We start from the raw sequence: 19,152 nt of genomic DNA on the forward strand, positions 1-19,152 counted from the left end.
GTCCTTGCCAAAATTCGAAATTTCAGATTGTATATGGACCTAATTTTCGAAATGTTGCATGTGTAGGGGCTGAAATTTATTTGATGTTGAAGTATTTAATGGTCTTGCATTGGTCTTGATTGATTGTTCAACATTTTGGAGTTTTGATGGTTAAATCTTGTTGTTCTTGTTATGTGTTGTGAAAGTGTGGATTGAGTGAGCCCAAGTGTTTGGGAAAAGTCCTAAGAGAAGGTATTGGAGGTGTTTGGGTGTTTGGTGTGGAGATAAGTTGAGGGAAGTGGCTAAGTGTTTGAATTGTTGGAAATGGGAAGGTGAGAAGTGCAGGGCAGTACTGTTCGGGGCAGGGCAGGTCTGGTCTGAGGTCTGGGCAGGGTTTGGTCTGAACCATAGTAAAGTTCGTGTCGTTGTGGTCGCGTCGACATAAAATGGTCTCGAATCGGATAAGAATTGAGTGAGTTATGGATTTTACAAAATTGGGTGCAAGTGCAGATTTTTCCTTTGAATAGGGGCTGTCCGATTTTTGTGTTTTGTAAATTTGCTCTTTTGATCTTTTGATGATACCACCTATTCCTTGGGATGATTTGGAGTGTTTGTTGAGTGTCGGTTCAAGCGGGACGGGTTTTGGATAAGGCATGACAAAGTTAAGGGCTTTTCGGTTTACTTGCTCGAGTTAAGTCAAGTTTGAGGATTTTGTTGAGTAAGTTGTCTTCTTTGGACTTAAGGGCAGCCACTCATCCACCTTAAACTCACATTTTCGAGTCGAGTCTCATGTCTTAAAGATTGCTTATTCGTGTGCATTTGACGTGTTCTTGAGTTTAATAAAGAAAAAGGAAGTTTACTTGTTTGCATGCCATTTAATGTATGAGTTGAGTCTTTATAAATGAAAAAGGAAAAGAAAGCAAATATTTTTGAATGAAGTGATCTGTTTGTGACAAGAGGGGTGTTGCTAGGCCGGGGGATGCCTCGGTCTACTCACCAAGAGGTTATAGAGGTTAGGCAAGGAGCAAGAGACATCTTGTTTACCCTTGCCACAGAGGGGCAATGTGGGATCGGGAGGCATCTCGATCTCCTTGCCATAGAGGGGTTAAGTTCGTCGGGAGAAATCTCGTCGTCTTGCCGGCATAGTGCACTGCAGCCATGATCATGATCGAAACAGAGGGTCACAAATCAGGGATCGGATTTCTAAGAGAAAAAAGTAAAGAAAAGTTTAAAAGTTAAAGTTTTGCAATTTTAGTTGACTCGTTTTGCATAGATGTCAGTCTTTCAGTTATGCATGAGTCTAAGTTGAATGTTATGAAAGTTAAAGTTTATCATAGTGTGAGTTCATTAATGCATGATTTCTATATCTTTCTAGTTCATGCATATTACAGTTTAAGTTGAGTTTTTGCATCTCGTATTTTAAACCCTTGTTATTATCCTAGTTATGCTTGTTGAGTCTTTAGACTCACTATGCTTGAATGTTTGCAGGTGAGGATTTTGTGGAGGAGACGGAGGGGCGTGATCTACTGGGATGAGGCCATCGGTAGTGCAAGGCCCAGTGACCGTTGCTTCCTTTTAGTTTATGTTTTTCCGCACAGTTATCGAATTTGTAATAATGAAGTATTATTTGAGATCTTGTAGTATTTATAGCCAGGATGTGCATTCCCTGTGCTACAGCTTATGTTTTGAAGTACGTTTTCCGCTTTTGCAAGTTTATGATTATCGTTGGAATTAATTTTAAATGCTTTAGTTTACTTTATGCTGTAACCGGGAGGTGGTTACTAGGATTGCATGTTTATGTTTAACGCACTTAAGTTTTGAAGTCAATTTTCTTTCCTTATTTAAATTGCTGTTTGAGTCTTGATGGCTTATTTGTTTTACAAATAGGTCATGGCAAATTTTTTTTAAAAATCCGTAATTTTCCTTTATTTTAATTATGGTCTAGTAGCGAGTAGTTAGGGTCGTTTCAGTTGGTATCAGAGCACGGTCTTGGTTTGGGCTGAGCCTACTGCCGGTTGCTGAAACTCAGGGGATCTCGCCTCAAAGTCTGTAAGATTTAAGTTTAATGTCTCTATCTGTTTAAGTTTTGATGTATTAGTTTCTTGAGTTATTGAGAAGTTTAAATTTGAAGTAAAAATATTTTCTAAGGCATGAAATTTGAATGTTGGATTTTCTCAATGCGTTTAGATGGCTCGTCGTCATGATCCACGTGCAGTTACGCCTCCACCGCCTCCACCGGCGCTGTAGGTGGATATAGGAGGGCAGGTGCTAGTAGGATTGGCTCGTATCCTCGAGCGTCATGTGGATGCTCCTGTTGCTAGATCGGAGACTACTTATGAGCAGTTTCGGAAGATGAATCCGAAGGACTTCGCTGGCACCACTGATCCGTTGATAGCGGAGGGTTTGATCCGCTCCCTTGAGGTGATCTTTTGCTATATGCAGATGGGAGATCCAGATAGAGTGAGATGTGCTGTGTTTCTCCTCCAGGATGATGCCGCCCTCTGGTGGGAGGGTATGGAGAAGATTGTGAACCCAGCTACTCTACCTTGGGCTGAGTTCAAGAAGTTGTTCTTTGAGTAGTACTTTACTGCTGATGTGAGAGCCCTTTTGAAGACGGAGTTTATGAGCTTGAGGCAGGGTGATCTGTCGGTAGCCCAGTTCGTGGTGAAGTTTGAGAGAGGCTGCCATTTCGTGCCGTTGATTGGAGATGATGAGAAAGAGAAGCTGGAGCACTTTCTAGTAGGGCTTCGACCTACCATCCGTAGGGATGTGCTGATGGCTGAGCCATCTGATTATGCTTCAGCACTGAGGCGTGCCTTGAGGTCCGAGCAGACGCTGAGAGATATTAGCGCGGAGGCGCATGGCAAGAGGCCCTTCCCTCATCAGGGCCACTCTCAGCAGCAGCAGCATGGCAAGAAGCCGTATCATGGGCCCCCGAGACAGCAGGGACAGCAGGCACCGCAGGGGCGTCAGGCCCAGAGACAGGTTCCTCCCAAGGCTGGGGAGAAGCCTATTTGTCAGTTTTGCCATCGTCCGCATTTTGGGAAGTGTTTGAAGGATGCTGGAGTTTGCTTCAAGTGCAAGAAGCCAGGACATATGTCTACCCATTGTCCAGAGCTGAGGAGGCCCGTGCAGGGCAGAGTGTTCGTGATGGAGGCCGAGCAGGCCGACCCAGACACTACTCTTCTCACAGGTAATATCTTAACTTTTGGGTTAGAGCAGTTAAAGATTTGTTGATGCATGCGACTCTAAATCTTTGCTTGTTTGAGGTTTTACTCTAGTAACTTGTTGCATGCCTTAGGACCTTTGACTGTTTAGCATGAATAGTATCTTGTTTGGGAATTGCTGAATTAGAATGAGCCTAAGTAGAACTCGTGGTTTTAACTTCAACCTTTCGTCGTTGTAACTACTGCTATGCATGTAGGATTGTTGTGGCAGGCGTAGCCACGAGGGCCTTATTAGACTCAGGGGCTACCCATTCCTTTATATCGGAGTCTTTTGCCCTTGAGAGGGGAATTCAGAGCGAGGAATTGGAGGTTGGATTCTCAGTTACTATCCCCTCAGGGGAAGAGCTATCCACCAGGAGCTTGGTGAGAGACCTTGTATTGCTTTTGCAGGGTCAGTCAGTGGTAGCAGACCTCATAGTGCTACCTTTGCCAGAGTTTGACCTGATTCTTGGGATGGATTGGATGACGAAAAATGCGGTGATGATAGATTTTCAGCAGAGGTCAGTACTAGTCAGGCCTGAGGGCGAGGAACCGTTTTGGTTTGAGGCTGCTAAGAGCTTGAGGAAGACTCGAGTCATTTCTACTTTGCAAGCTCAGAGGCTTGTACTTAGTGGGTGCGAGTCATTTCTAGCCAGTTTATCTTTGACAGAGCTGCCAGAGCGACCAGTTATTTCTAATGTGGCTATCGTCAGGGAGTTTGAGGATGTGTTCCCTAGCGATGTTGTGGGAATTCCGCCCGATAGAGAAGTGGAGTTCTCTATAGATTTGATTCCCGGTACTGTGCCTATCTCCAAGGCACCGTACAGATTGGCTCCTACCGAAATGAAGGAGTTAAAAGAGCAGATTCAAGAGTTGCTTGACAAGGGATTCATACGCCCTAGTTTCTCCCCATGGGGCGCACCAGTTCTCTTCGTTAAGAAGAAGGACGGTAGTCTAAGATTGTGCATAGACTACCGAGGTTTGAACGGAGTGACGGTGAAGAACAAGTATCCATTACCTAGGATCGAGGACCTCTTCGATCAATTTCAAGGTGCATCCGTCTTTTCGAAGATTGATCTTCGGTCAGGTTATCACCAGTTGAAGGTGAAGGAGTCAGATGTGGCGAAGACAGCTTTTAGGACTCGTTACGGTCATTACGAGTTCCTTGTGATGCCGTTTGGGATGACGAACGCGCCCGCGGTTTTCATGGATCTTATGAACCGCGTGTTTCAGCCTTACTTGGACCGCTTTGTCATTGTTTTCATCGATGACATCCTCATTTATTCGAAGGATAGAGTGGAGCATGAACAGCATTTGAGGACCGTTCTTGAGGTGCTTCGAGAGCACAAGTTGTTGGCCAAGTTTGATAAGTGTGAATTCTGGTTGGAGAAAGTTGCTTTCTTGGGTCATATTATTTCTAAGAGCGGTGTGGAAGTAGACCCTTCAAAGGTTCAAGCAGTGAAGGAGTGGTCTATACCGAGGAGCGCGTCTGAGATTCGCAGTTTTCTTGGATTAGCCGGTTATTACCGAAAATTTATCAAGGGTTTTTCCTCCATTGCTGTGCCTATGACAGCGTTGACTAAGAAGAACTCCAAGTTTGTTTGGAGTGCCGAGTGTCAAAGGAGCTTTGATACTTTGAAGGAAGCTCTTACGACAGCGCCAGTGTTGACCATGCCATCCGGGCAAGGTGATTTTGTGGTGTATACTGATGCTTCCAAGTTGGGATTGGGAGCAGTTCTGATGCAGCGAGACAGAGTTATTGCCTATGCTTCTAGGCAATTGAAGGAGCACGAGAAGAACTACCCTACTCATGACTTAGAGTTGGCAGCGGTAGTGTTTGCTCTTAAGATTTGGAGACACTATCTTTACGGAGAGAAGAGTCAGATCTTCACAGACCACAAAAGCCTCAAGTACTTCTTCACCCAGAAGGAGTTGAATATGAGGCAGCGTAGGTGGTTAGAGTTGGTGAAGGACTATGACTGCAATATTAGCTACCACCCTGGTAAAGCTAATGTGGTTGCAGATGCTTTGAGCAGGAAGAATGCAGTGATTACCTCCTTGTCAGTGTCTAGACCGTTGCAGGTTGAGATTCAGAGGTATGGTCTTGAGTTTTATGCGAGTGGTAGAGCTCCCCGTTTGTCTTCCCTTAGTGTGCAGACTACACTTTTTGATCGTATCCGTGCAGTGCAGTCAGTTGATGAGCAGATCAGGAAGTGGAGACAGAGAGATGAGGAGAAAGGCAGCGGTTTGTATGCTGTGGTAGATGGGATTGTGAGGTACAGAGGTAGATTTTGGGTTCCCGCAGGTGATTCTCTGCGAGTTACTATCATGGCCGAGGCACATACATCGCCGTACTCAATCCACCCTGGTAGTACGAAGATGTATCGGGATCTTCAGCAGCTTTATTGGTGGCCAGGCATGAAAAGTGACATTGCCCGATTCGTGTCAGAATGCCTGACATGCCAGCAGGTTAAGGCGGAGCATCAGAGACCCGCCGGTTTGCTTAAGCCTCTCCCTATTCCGGAGTGGAAGTGGGAGAATATCTCCATGGATTTTGTCGTGGGATTGCCGAAGACATTGAGAGGTTCGAATGCCATTTGGGTGATTGTAGACCGTCTCACTAAGTCGGCTCACTTTTTACCGGTGAAGATGAATTTCACGATGACTCAGTTCGCGGAGTTGTATATCCGGGAGATAGTCAGACTACATGGTATTCCAGTCTCCATAGTGTCTGATAGAGATCCACGGTTTACTTCGTCTTTTTGGAAGAGTCTTCATTCTGCTATGGGTACGAAGCTACTTTTTAGCACCGCCTTTCACCCGCAGACTGATGGCCAATCAGAGAGGGTGATTCAGATTTTGGAGGATCTTTTGAGGGCTTGTGCTATTGATTTTCAAGGTAGTTGGGAGTCGAGACTACCACTAGTGGAATTCGCGTATAATAACAGTTTTCAGTCCACTATTGGCATGGCTCCCTACGAGGCACTATATGGGAGGAAGTGTAGATCTCCAGTGTTGTGGGATGAGATAGGTGAGAGATCAGACTTTGGTCCGGAGATTGTTCAGTTGACCACCGAGGTAGTGGCTAAGATCCGTGATAGGATGAGGACTGCCCAGAGTAGGCAGAAGAGCTATGCTGATCACCGGAGGAGAGACTTGGAGTTCTCGGTGGGTGATCATGTTTTTATCCGTATTGCACCCATGAAGGGTGTGATGAGGTTTGGAAAGAAAGGGAAGTTGGCACCGAGGTTCATAGGGCCCTTTGAGATTTTGGATAGGGTAGGGGTACTGGCTTATAGAGTGGCCTTGCCGCCTAACCTTGATAAGATCCATAATGTCTTCCATGTGTCGATGTTGAGGAAGTACATCTCGAACCCATCCCATGTGCTTAGTTCGGAACCGCTTCAGCTATCTCCTCACTTGACCTATGAGGAGAAGCCCATCCGGATTTTGGATAGACAGGAGAGAAGACTCCATAACATGTCGATTCCAATGATCAAGGTGAGATGGCAGAACCATTCGGATGAAGAGGCCACTTGGGAAGCAGAAGCAGATATCAAAGTTCGATATCCGAAGCTTTTTGGTAAGTTTTAATTTCGAGGACGAAATTTCTTATTAGGGAGGGAGGAATTGTAGCACCAAGAACTTCTAAAATTTGAAAATCATGCCTAAAATTATTTGGAGTATTTATATTTTTATTTCTTGAAGTTAATTGTTTAAGTTTTAGTTAAAGATAGAATTGTTTGATTTATTTGGATTAAATGCCTTGAATTGTTTGGTCTAGTAAGTTTCTGTCCCGGCAGGCGACGACGGTGGGCTTCGGTGGTTTATTTTCAAGATTTTTAATTTTAAGATTTTAAGTTAGAGGTAAAAGGGGGGTTTTGGCCAAAAATGCAAATTTTGAATTTTTAGGGGTCAAAAAGCAATTTTATCATTTTTTTGGGTTATTTTCTAAATTTTTCATAAAATAGGATTTTATTAAATCCGGGTTAGTGGAATTTCAATCAAAATGTTGTGAGTTGAAATTTTAAATTTAGAAGTTTGAAAATAGCAAAAAGTTTGAGGTAAAAAGTTTTAATAGTACAAGTAGTACTTTTGCTAGTACAAGTGGAATTTTAAAACTCTACACACAATACACACAATACACTAAACTTTTAACTTACACTATCATTTTTAAAACATTACAATAAAAAGAAAATCAAGACTCAACCAAAACCTCTCCCCAAAATCCTAACCTAGCCGCCTCCTCCCCTCTCCCTTGAAGAAGACCGCTCGCCGCCGCCAGCCACCCGTCCATCGCCGCCTGCCGCCGTTCCCAGCCACCGGAGAAGCCCCTAGGTGCTTAGCTTGGTGTGTTGGTTGAAATCCCACCTTCTTCTCCTCTCCTTGATTTCGAGTTCTAGGTATTTTTGGTAAAGGCAAGTGTAGCTACTCCTTTGGGCTCACATTCAAGCAATATCTACCCCCACCCTTATGATTTCTTGCAATATTTTCGAGAATGCATGTTGTTAGAAGGTTAGGGTTTCGAATTTTTCATGTTTAGGGGCTGATTTTTTCTAAATATGTTAGGGAGTTGAGTTTATGTGGATTAATGTTGAGTATATGTGCATTGACATGGAATTAATTGAGTGTCCTTGCCAAAATTCGAAATTTCAGATTGTATATGGACCTAATTTTCGAAATGTTGCATGTGTAGGGGCTGAAATTTATTTGATGTTGAAGTATTTAATGGTCTTGCATTGGTCTTGATTGATTGTTCAACATTTTGGAGTTTTGATGGTTAAATCTTGTTGTTCTTGTTATGTGTTGTGAAAGTGTGGATTGAGTGTAGCCCAAGTGTTTGGGAAAAGTCCTAAGAGAAGGTATTGGAGGTGTTTGGGTGTTTGGTGTGGAGATAAGTTGAGGGAAGTGGCTAAGTGTTTGAATTGTTGGAAATGGGAAGGTGAGAAGTGCAGGGCAGTACTGTTCGGGGCAGGGAAGGTCTGGTCTGAGGTCTGGGCAGGGTTTGGTCTGAACCATAGTAAAGTTCGTGTCGTTGTGGTCGCGTCGACATAAAATGGGCTCGAATCGGATAAGAATTGAGTGAGTTATGGATTTTACAAAATTGGGTGCAAGTGCAGATTTTTCCTTTGAATAGGGGCTGTCCGATTTTTGTGTTTTGTAAATTTGCTCTTTTGATCTTTTGATGATACCACCTATTCCTTGGGATGATTTGGAGTGTTTGTTGAGTGTCGGTTCAAGCGGGACGGGTTTTGGATAAGGCATGACAAAGTTAAGGGCTTTTCGGTTTACTTGCTCGAGTTAAGTCAAGTTTGAGGATTTTGTTGGGTAAGTTGTCTTCTTTGGACTTAGGGGCAGCCACTCATCCACCTTAAACTCACATTTTCGAGTCGAGTCTCATGTCTTAAAGATTGCTTATTCGTGTGCATTTGACGTGTTCTTGAGTTTAATAAAGAAAAAGGAAGTTTACTTGTTTGCATGCCATTTAATGTATGAGTTGAGTCTTTATAAATGAAAAGGGAAAAGAAAGCAAATATTTTTGAATGAAGTGATCTGTTTGTGACAAGAGGGGTGTTGCTAGGCCGGGGGATGCCTCGGTCTACTCACCAAGAGGTTATAGAGGTTAGGCAAGGAGCAAGAGACATCTTGTTTACCCTTGCCACAGAGGGGCAATGTGGGATCGGGAGGCATCTCGGTCTCCTTGCCATAGAGGGGTTAAGTTCGTCGGGAGAAATCTCGTCGTCTTGCCGGCATAGTGCACTGCAGCCATGATCATGATCGAAACAGAGGGTCACAAATCAGGGATCGGATTTCTAAGAGGAAAAAGTAAAGAAAAGTTTAAAAGTTAAAGTTTCACAATTTTAGTTGACTCGTTTTGCATAGATGTCAGTCTTTCAGTTATGCATGAGTCTAAGTTGAATGTTATGAAAGTTAAAGTTTATCATAGTGTGAGTTCATTAATGCATGATTTCTATATCTTTCTAGTTTCATGCATATTACAGTTTAAGTTGAGTTTTTGCATCACGTATTTTAAACCCTTGTTATTATCCTAGTTATGCTTGTTGAGTCTTTAGACTCACTATGCTTGAATGTTTGCAGGTGAGGATTTTGTGGAGGAGACGGAGGGGCGTGATCTACTGGGGTGAGGCCATCGGTAGTGCAAGGCCCAGTGACCGTTGCTTCCTTTTAGTTTATGTTTTTCCGCACAGTTATCGAATTTGTAATAATGAAGTATTATTTGAGATCTTGTAGTATTTATAGCCAGGATGTGCATTCCTTGTGATACAGCTTATGTTTTGAAGTACGTTTTCCGCTTTTGCAAGTTTATGATTATCGTTGGAATTAATTTTAAATGCTTTAGTTTACTTTATGCTGTAACCGGGAGGTGGTTACTAGGATTGCATGTTTATGTTTAACGCACTTAAGTTTTGAAGTCAATTTTCTTTCCTTATTTAAATTGCTGTTTGAGTCTTGATGGCTTATTTGTTTTACAAATAGGTCATGGCAAAATTTTTTTAAAAATCCGTAATTTTCCTTTATTTTAATTATGGTCTAGTAGCGAGTAGTTAGGGTCGTTTCAGTTGGTATCAGAGCACGGTCTTGGTTTGGGCTGAGCCTACTGCCGGTTGCTGAAACTCAGGGGATCTCGCCTCAAAGTCTGTAAGATTTAAGTTTAATGTCTCTATCTGTTTAAGTTTTGATGTATTAGTTTCTTGAGTTATTGAGAAGTTTAAATTTGAAGTAAAAATATTTTCTAAGGCATGAAATTTGAATGTCGGATTTTCTCAATGCGTTTAGATGGCTCGTCGTCATGATCCGCGTGCAGTTACGCCTCCACCGCCTCCACCGGCGCCGCAGGTGGATATAGGAGGGCAGGTGCTAGCAGGATTGGCCCGTATCCTCGAGCGTCATGTGGATGCTCCTGTTGCTAGATCGGAGACTACTTATGAGCAGTTTCGGAAGATGAATCCGAAGGACTTCGCTGGCACCACTGATCCGTTGATAGCGGAGGGTTGGATCCGCTCCCTTGAGGTGATCTTTCGCTATATGCAGATGGGAGATCCAGATAGAGTGACATGTGCTGTGTTTCTCCTCCAGGATGATGCCGCCCTCTAGTGGGAGGGTATGGAGAAGATTGTGAACCCAGCTACTCTACCTTGGGCTGAGTTCAAGAAGTTGTTCTTTGAGAAGTACTTTACTGCTGATGTGAGAGCCCGTTTGAAGACGGAGTTTATGAGCTTGAGGCAGGGTGATATGTCGGTAGCCCAGTTCGTGGTGAAGTTTGAGAGAGGCTGCCATTTCGTGCCGTTGATTGGAGATGATGAGAAAGAGAAGCTGGAGCACTTTCTAGTAGGGCTTCGACCTACCATCCGTAGGGATGTGCTGATGGCTGAGCCATCTGATTATGCTTCAGCACTGAGGCGTGCCTTGAGGTCCGAGCAGACGCTGAGAGATATTAGCGCGGAGGCGCATGGCAAGAGGCCCTTCCCTCATCAGGGCCACTCTCAGCAGCAGCAGCACGGCAAGAAGCCGTATCATGGGCCCCCGAGACAGCAGGGACAGCAGGCACCGCAGGGGCGTCAGGCCCAGAGACAGGTTCCTCCCAAGGCTGGGGAGAAGCCTATTTGTCAGTTTTGCCATCGTCCGCATTTTGGGAAGTGTTTGAAGGATGCTGGAGTTTGCTTCAAGTGCAAGAAGCCAGGACATATGTCTACCCATTGTCCAGAGCTGAGGAGGCCCGTGCAGGGCAGAGTGTTCGTGATGGAGGCCGAGCAGGCCGACCCAGACACTACTCTTCTCACAGGTAATATCTTAACTTTTGGGTTAGAGCAGTTAAAGATTTGTTGATGCATGCGACTCTAAATCTTTGCTTGTTTGAGGTTTTACTCTAGTAACTTGTTGCATGCCTTAGGACCTTTGACTGTTTAGCATGAATAGTATCTTGTTTGGGAATTGTTGAATTAGAATGAGCCTAAGTAGAACTCGTGGTTTTAACTTCAACCTTTCGTCGTTGTAACTACTGCTATGCATGTAGGATTGTTGTGGCAGGCGTAGCCACGAGGGCCTTATTAGACTCAGGGGCTACCCATTCCTTTATATCGGAGTCTTTTGCCCTTGAGAGGGGAATTCAGAGCGAGGAATTGGAGGTTGGATTCTCAGTTACTATCCCCTCAGGGGGAAGAGCTATCCACCAGGAGCTTGGTGAGAGACCTTGTATTGCTTTTGCAGGGTCAGTCAGTGGTCGCAGACCTCATAGTGCTACCTTTGCCAGAGTTTGACCTGATTCTTGGGATGGATTGGATGACGAAAAATGCGGTGATGATAGATTTTCAGCAGAGGTCAGTACTAGTCAGGCCTGAGGGCGAGGAACCGTTTTGGTTTGAGGCTGCTAAGAGCTTGAGGAAGACTCGAGTCATTTCTACTTTGCAAGCTCAGAGGCTTGTACTTAGTGGGTGCGAGTCATTTCTAGCCAGTTTATCTTTGACAGAGCTGCCAGAGCGACCAGTTATTTCTAATGTGGCTATCGTCAGGGAGTTTGAGGATGTGTTCCCTAGCGATGTTGTGGGAATTCCGCCCGATAGAGAAGTGGAGTTCTCTATAGATTTGATTCCCGGTACTGTGCCTATCTCCAAGGCACCGTACAGATTGGCTCCTACCGAAATGAAGGAGTTAAAAGAGCAGATTCAAGAGTTGCTTGACAAGGGATTCATACGCCCTAGTTTCTCCCCATGGGGCGCACCAGTTCTCTTCGTTAAGAAGAAGGACGGTAGTCTAAGATTGTGCATAGACTACCGAGGTTTGAACGGAGTGACGGTGAAGAACAAGTATCCATTACCTAGGATCGAGGACCTCTTCGATCAATTTCAAGGTGCATCCGTCTTTTCGAAGATTGATCTTCGGTCAGGTTATCACCAGTTGAAGGTGAAGGAGTCAGATGTGGCGAAGACAGCTTTTAGGACTCGTTACGGTCATTACGAGTTCCTTGTGATGCCGTTTGGGATGACGAACGCGCCCGCGGTTTTCATGGATCTTATGAACCGCGTGTTTCAGCCTTACTTGGACCGCTTTGTCATTGTTTTCATCGATGACATCCTCATTTATTCGAAGGATAGAGTGGAGCATGAACAGCATTTGAGGACCGTTCTTGAGGTGCTTCGAGAGCACAAGTTGTTGGCCAAGTTTGATAAGTGTGAATTCTGGTTGGAGAAAGTTGCTTTCTTGGGTCATATTATTTCTAAGAGCGGTGTGGAAGTAGACCCTTCAAAGGTTCAAGCAGTGAAGGAGTGGTCTATACCGAGGAGCGCGTCTGAGATTCGCAGTTTTCTTGGATTAGCCGGTTATTACCGAAAATTTATCAAGGGTTTTTCCTCCATTGCTGTGCCTATGACAGCGTTGACTAAGAAGAACGCCAAGTTTGTTTGGAGTGCCGAGTGTCAAAGGAGCTTTGATACTTTGAAGGAAGCTCTTACGACAGCGCCAGTGTTGACCATGCCATCCGGGCAAGGTGATTTTGTGGTGTATACTGATGCTTCCAAGTTGGGATTGGGAGCAGTTCTGATGCAGCGAGACAGAGTTATTGCCTATGCTTCTAGGCAATTGAAGGAGCACGAGAAGAACTACCCTACTCATGACTTAGAGTTGGCAGCGGTAGTGTTTGCTCTTAAGATTTGGAGACACTATCTTTACGGAGAGAAGAGTCAGATCTTCACAGACCACAAAAGCCTCAAGTACTTCTTCACCCAGAAGGAGTTGAATATGAGGCAGCGTAGGTGGTTAGAGTTGGTGAAGGACTATGACTGCAATATTAGCTACCACCCTGGTAAAGCTAATGTGGTTGCAGATGCTTTGAGCAGGAAGAATGCAGTGATTACCTCCTTGTCAGTGTCTAGACCGTTGCAGGTTGAGATTCAGAGGTATGGTCTTGAGTTTTATGCGAGTGGTAGAGCTCCCCGTTTGTCTTCCCTTAGTGTGCAGACTACACTTTTTGATCGTATCCGTGCAGCGCAGTCAGTTGATGAGCAGATCAGGAAGTGGAGACAGAGAGATGAGGAGAAAGGCAGCGGTTTGTATGCTGTGGTAGATGGGATTGTGAGGTACAGAGGTAGATTTTGGGTTCCCGCAGGTGATTCTCTGCGAGTTACTATCATGGCCGAGGCACATACATCGCCGTACTCAATCCACCCTGGTAGTACGAAGATGTATCGGGATCTTCAGCAGCTTTATTGGTGGCCAGGCATGAAAAGTGACATTGCCCGATTCGTGTCAGAATGCCTGACATGCCAGCAGGTTAAGGCGGAGCATCAGAGACCCGCCGGTTTGCTTAAGCCTCTCCCTATTCCGGAGTGGAAGTGGGAGAATATCTCCATGGATTTTGTCGTGGGATTGCCGAAGACATTGAGAGGTTCGAATGCCATTTGGGTGATTGTAGACCGTCTCACTAAGTCGGCTCACTTTTTACCGGTGAAGATGAATTTCACGATGACTCAGTTCGCGGAGTTGTATATCCGGGAGATAGTCAGACTACATGGTATTCCAGTCTCCATAGTGTCTGATAGAGATCCACGGTTTACTTCGTATTTTTGGAAGAGTCTTCATTCTGCTATGGGTACGAAGCTACTTTTTAGCACCGCCTTTCACCCGCAGACTGATGGCCAATCAGAGAGGGTGATTCAGATTTTGGAGGATCTTTTGAGGGCTTGTGCTATTGATTTTCAAGGTAGTTGGGAGTCGAGACTACCACTAGTGGAATTCGCGTATAATAACAGTTTTCAGTCCACTATTGGCATGGCTCCCTACGAGGCACTATATGGGAGGAAGTGTAGATCTCCAGTGTTGTGGGATGAGATAGGTGAGAGATCAGACTTTGGTCCGGAGATTGTTCAGTTGACCACCGAGGTAGTGGCTAAGATCCGTGATAGGATGAGGACTGCCTAGAGTAGGCAGAAGAGCTATGCTGATCACCGGAGGAGAGACTTGGAGTTCTCGGTGGGTGATCATGTTTTTATCCGTATTGCACCCATGAAGGGTGTGATGAGGTTTGGAAAGAAAGGGAAGTTGGCACCGAGGTTCATAGGGCCCTTCGAGATTTTGGATAGGGTAGGGGTACTGGCTTATAGAGTGGCCTTGCCGCCTAACCTTGATAAGATCCATAATGTCTTCCATGTGTCGATGTTGAGGAAGTACATCTCGAACCCATCCCATGTGCTTAGTTCGGAACCGCTTCAGCTATCTCCTCACTTGACCTATGAGGAGAAGCCCATCCGGATTTTGGATAGACAGGAGAGAAGACTCCATAACATGTCGATTCCAATGATCAAGGTGAGATGGCAGAACCATTCGGATGAAGAGGCCACTTGGGAAGCAGAAGCAGATATCAAAGTTCGATATCCGAAGCTTTTTGGTAAGTTTTAATTTCGAGGACGAAATTTCTTATTAGGGAGGGAGGAATTGTAGCACCAAGAACTTCTAAAATTTGAAAATCATGCCTAAAATTATTTGGAGTATTTATATTTTTATTTCTTGAAGTTAATTGTTTAAGTTTTAGTTAAAGATAGAATTGTTTGATTTATTTGGATTAAATGCCTTGAATTGTTTGGTCTAGTAAGTTTCTGTCCCGGCAGGCGACGACGGTGGGCTTCGGTGGTTTATTTTCAAGATTTTTAATTTTAAGATTTTAAGTTAGAGGTAAAAGGGGGGTTTTGGCCAAAAATGCAAATTTTGAATTTTTAGGGGTCAAAAAGCAATTTTATCATTTTCTTAGGTTATTTTCTAAATTTTTCATAAAATAGGATTTTATTAAATCCGGGTTAGTGGAATTTCAATCAAAATGTTGTGAGTTGAAATTTTAAATTTAGAAGTTTGAAAATAGCAAAAAGTTTGAGGTAAAAAGTTTTAATAGTACAAGTAGTACTTTTGCTAGTACAAGTGGAATTTTAAAACACTACACACAATACACACAATACACTAAACTTTTAACTTACACTATCATTTTTAAAACATTAAAATAAAAAGAAAATCAAGACTCAACCAAAACCTCTCCCCAAAATCCTAACCTAGCCGCCTCCTCCCCTCTCCCTTGAAGAAGACCGCTCGCCGCCGCCAGCCACCCGTCCGCCGCCGCCTGCCGCCGTTCCCAGCCACCGGAGAAGCCCCTAGGTGCTTAGCTTGGTGTGTTGGTTGAAATCCCACCTTCTTCTCCTCTCCTTGATTTCGAGTTCTAGGTATTTTTGGTAAAGGCAAGTGTAGCTACTCCTTTGGGCTCACATTCAAGCAATATCTACCCCCACCCTTATGATTTCTTGCAATATTTTCGAGAATGCATGTTGTTAGAAGGTTAGGGTTTCGAATTTTTCATGTTTAGGGGCTGATTTTTTCTAAATATGTTAGGGAGTTGAGTTTATGTGGATTAATGTTGAGTATATGTGCATTGACATGGAATTAATTGAGTGTCCTTGCCAAAATTCGAAATTTCAGATTGTATATGGACCTAATTTTCGAAATGTTGCATGTGTAGGGGCTGAAATTTATTTGATGTTGAAGTATTTAATGGTCTTGCATTGGTCTTGATTGATTGTTCAACATTTTGGAGTTTTGATGGTTAAATCTTGTTGTTCTTGTTATGTGTTGTGAAAGTGTGGATTGAGTGTAGCCCAAGTGTTTGGGAAAAGTCCTAAGAGAAGGTATTGGAGGTGTTTGGGTGTTTGGTGTGGAGATAAGTTGAGGGAAGTGGCTAAGTGTTTGAATTGTTGGAAATGGGAAGGTGAGAAGTGCAGGGCAGTACTGTTCGGGGCAGGGCAGGTCTGGTCTGAGGTCTGGGCAGGGTTTGGTCTGAACCATAGCAAAGTTCGTGTCGTTGTGGTCGCGTCGACATAAAATGGGCTCGAATCGGATAAGAATTGAGTGAGTTATGGATTTTACAAAATTGGGTGCAAGTGCAGATTTTTCCTTTGAATAGGGGCTGTCCGATTTTTGTGTTTTGTAAATTTGCTCTTTTGATCTTTTGATGATACCACCTATTCCTTGGGATGATTTGGAGTGTTTGTTGAGTGTCGGTTCAAGCGGGACGGGTTTTGGATAAGGCATGACAAAGTTAAGGGCTTTTCGGTTTACTTGCTCGAGTTAAGTCAAGTTTGAGGATTTTGTTGGGTAAGTTGTCTTCTTTGGACTTAGGGGCAGCCACTCATCCACCTTAAACTCACATTTTCGAGTCGAGTCTCATGTCTTAAAGATTGCTTATTCGTGTGCATTTGACATGTTCTTGAGTTTAATAAAGAAAAAGGAAGTTTACTTGTTTGCATGCCATTTAATGTATGAGTTGAGTCTTTATAAATGAAAAGGGAAAAGAAAGCAAATATTTTTGAATGAAGTGATCTGTTTGTGACAAGAGGGGTGTTGCTAGGCCGGGGATGCCTCGGTCTACTCACCAAGAGGTTATAGAGGTTAGGCAAGGAGCAAGAGACATCTTGTTTACCCTTGCCACAGAGGGGCAATGTGGGATCGGGAGGCATCTCGGTCTCCTTGCCATAGAGGGGTTAAGTTCGTCGGGAGAAATCTCGTCGTCTTGCCGGCATAGTGCACTGCAGCCATGATCATGATCGAAACAGAGGGTCACAAATCAGGGATCGGATTTCTAAGAGGAAAAAGTAAAGAAAAGTTTAAAAGTTAAAGTTTCACAATTTTAGTTGACTCGTTTTGCATAGATGTCAGTCTTTCAGTTATGCATGAGTCTAAGTTGAATGTTATGAAAGTTAAAGTTTATCATAGTGTGAGTTCATTAATGCATGATTTCTATATCTTTCTAGTTTCATGCATATTACAGTTTAAGTTGAGTTTTTGCATCACGTATTTTAAACCCTTGTTATTATCCTAGTTATGCTTGTTGAGTCTTTAGACTCACTATGCTTGAATGTTTGCAGGTGAGGATTTTGTGGAGGAGACGGAGGGGCGTGATCTACTGGGATGAGGCCATCGGTAGTGCAAGGCCCAGTGACCGTTGCTTCCTTTTAGTTTATGTTTTTCCGCACAGTTATCGAATTTGTAATAATGAAGTATTATTTGAGATCTTGTAGTATTTATAGCCAGGATGTGCATTCCCTGTGCTACAGCTTATGTTTTGAAGTACGTTTTCCGCTTTTGCAAGTTTATGATTATCGTTGGAATTAATTTTAAATGCTTTAGTTTACTTTATGCTGTAACCGGGAGGTGGTTACTAGGATTGCATGTTTATGTTTAACGCACTTAAGTTTTGAAGTCAATTTTCTTTCCTTATTTAAATTGCTGTTTGAGTCTTGATGGCTTATTTGTTTTACAAATAGGTCATGGCAAAATTTTTTTAAAAATCCGTAATTTTCCTTTATTTTAATTATGGTCTAGTAGCGAGTAGTTAGGGTCGTTTCAGTTGGTATCAGAGCACGGTCTTGGTTTGGGCTGAGCCTACTGCCGGTTGCTGAAACTCAGGGGATCTCGCCTCAAAGTCTGTAAGATTTAAGTTTAATGTCTCTATCTGTTTAAGTTTTGATGTATTAGTTTCTTGAGTTATTGAGAAGTTTAAATTTGAAGTAAAAATATTTTCTAAGGCATGAAATTTGAATGTTGGATTTTCTCAATGCGTTTAGATGGCTCGTCGTCATGATCCGCGTGCAGTTACGCCTCCACCGCCTCCACCGGCGCCGCAGGTGGATATAGGAGGGCAGGTGCTAGCAGGATTGGCCCGTATCCTCGAGCGTCATGTGGATGCTCCTGTTGCTAGATCGGAGACTACTTATGAGCAGTTTCGGAAGATGAATCCGAAGGACTTCGCTGGCACCACTGATCCGTTGATAGCGGAGGGTTGGATCCGCTCCCTTGAGGTGATCTTTCGCTATATGCAGATGGGAGATCCAGATAGAGTGACATGTGCTGTGTTTCTCCTCCAGGATGATGCCGCCCTCTGGTGGGAGGGTATGGAGAAGATTGTGAACCCAGCTACTCTACCTTGGGCTGAGTTCAAGAAGTTGTTCTTTGAGAAGTACTTTACTGCTGATGTGAGAGCCCGTTTGAAGACGGAGTTTATGAGCTTGAGGCAGGGTGATATGTCGGTAGCCCAGTTCGTGGTGAAGTTTGAGAGAGGCTGCCATTTCGTGCCGTTGATTGGAGATGATGAGAAAGAGAAGCTGGAGCACTTTCTAGTAGGGCTTCGACCTACCATCCGTAGGGATGTGCTGATGGCTGAGCCATCTGATTATGCTTCAGCACTGAGGCGTGCCTTGAGGTCCGAGCAGACGCTGAGAGATATTAGCGCGGAGGCGCATGGCAAGAGGCCCTTCCCTCATCAGGGCCACTCTCAGCAGCAGCAGCACGGCAAGAAGCCGTATCATGGGCCCCCGAGACAGCAGGGACAGCAGGCACCGCAGGGGCGTCAGGCCCAGAGACAGGTTCCTCCCAAGGCTGGGGAGAAGCCTATTTGTCAGTTTTGCCATCGTCCGCATTTTGGGAAGTGTTTGAAGGATGCTGGAGTTTGCTTCAAGTGCAAGAAGCCAGGACATATGTCTACCCATTGTCCAGAGCTGAGGAGGCCCGTGCAGGGCAGAGTGTTCGTGATGGAGGCCGAGCAGGCCGACCCAGACACTACTCTTCTCACAGGTAATATCTTAACTTTTGGGTTAGAGCAGTTAAAGATTTGTTGATGCATGCGACTCTAAATCTTTGCTTGTTTGAGGTTTTACTCTAGTAACTTGTTGCATGCCTTAGGACCTTTGACTGTTTAGCATGAATAGTATCTTGTTTGGGAATTGTTGAATTAGAATGAGCCTAAGTAGAACTCGTGGTTTTAACTTCAACCTTTCGTCGTTGTAACTACTGCTATGCATGTAGGATTGTTGTGGCAGGCGTAGCCACGAGGGCCTTATTAGACTCAGGGGCTACCCATTCCTTTATATCGGAGTCTTTTGCCCTTGAGAGGGAATTCAGAGCGAGGAATTGGAGGTTG

At 44.1% G+C, this 19,152-nt stretch overlaps 2 protein-coding genes across 2 annotated transcripts; both read left to right on the top strand.

Annotated features, from left to right (window-relative positions):
* The first annotated feature begins 2,331 nt into the window (after positions 1-2,331).
* LOC140888047 (uncharacterized) lies at positions 2,332-9,331 on the top strand. The gene is made up of 3 exons (XM_073295720.1): positions 2,332-2,439; positions 2,560-3,172; positions 9,285-9,331. Exons 1-3 carry the CDS (start codon positions 2,332-2,334, stop codon positions 9,329-9,331), a joined length of 768 nt encoding a protein of 255 aa, XP_073151821.1.
* Positions 9,332-10,439: 1,108 nt separating this feature from the next.
* LOC140888048 (uncharacterized) lies at positions 10,440-17,896 on the top strand. The gene is made up of 3 exons (XM_073295721.1): positions 10,440-10,989; positions 17,102-17,303; positions 17,801-17,896. The coding sequence occupies exons 1-2, from the start codon at positions 10,440-10,442 to the stop codon at positions 17,146-17,148; spliced, it is 597 nt and encodes a 198-aa protein (XP_073151822.1). The 3' UTR covers positions 17,149-17,303; positions 17,801-17,896.
* The last annotated feature ends 1,256 nt before the right edge of the window (positions 17,897-19,152 follow it).

Source organism: Henckelia pumila, chromosome 3 (assembly GCF_033568475.1).
Source record: "Henckelia pumila isolate YLH828 chromosome 3, ASM3356847v2, whole genome shotgun sequence".
Taxonomy (NCBI): domain Eukaryota; kingdom Viridiplantae; phylum Streptophyta; class Magnoliopsida; order Lamiales; family Gesneriaceae; genus Henckelia; species Henckelia pumila.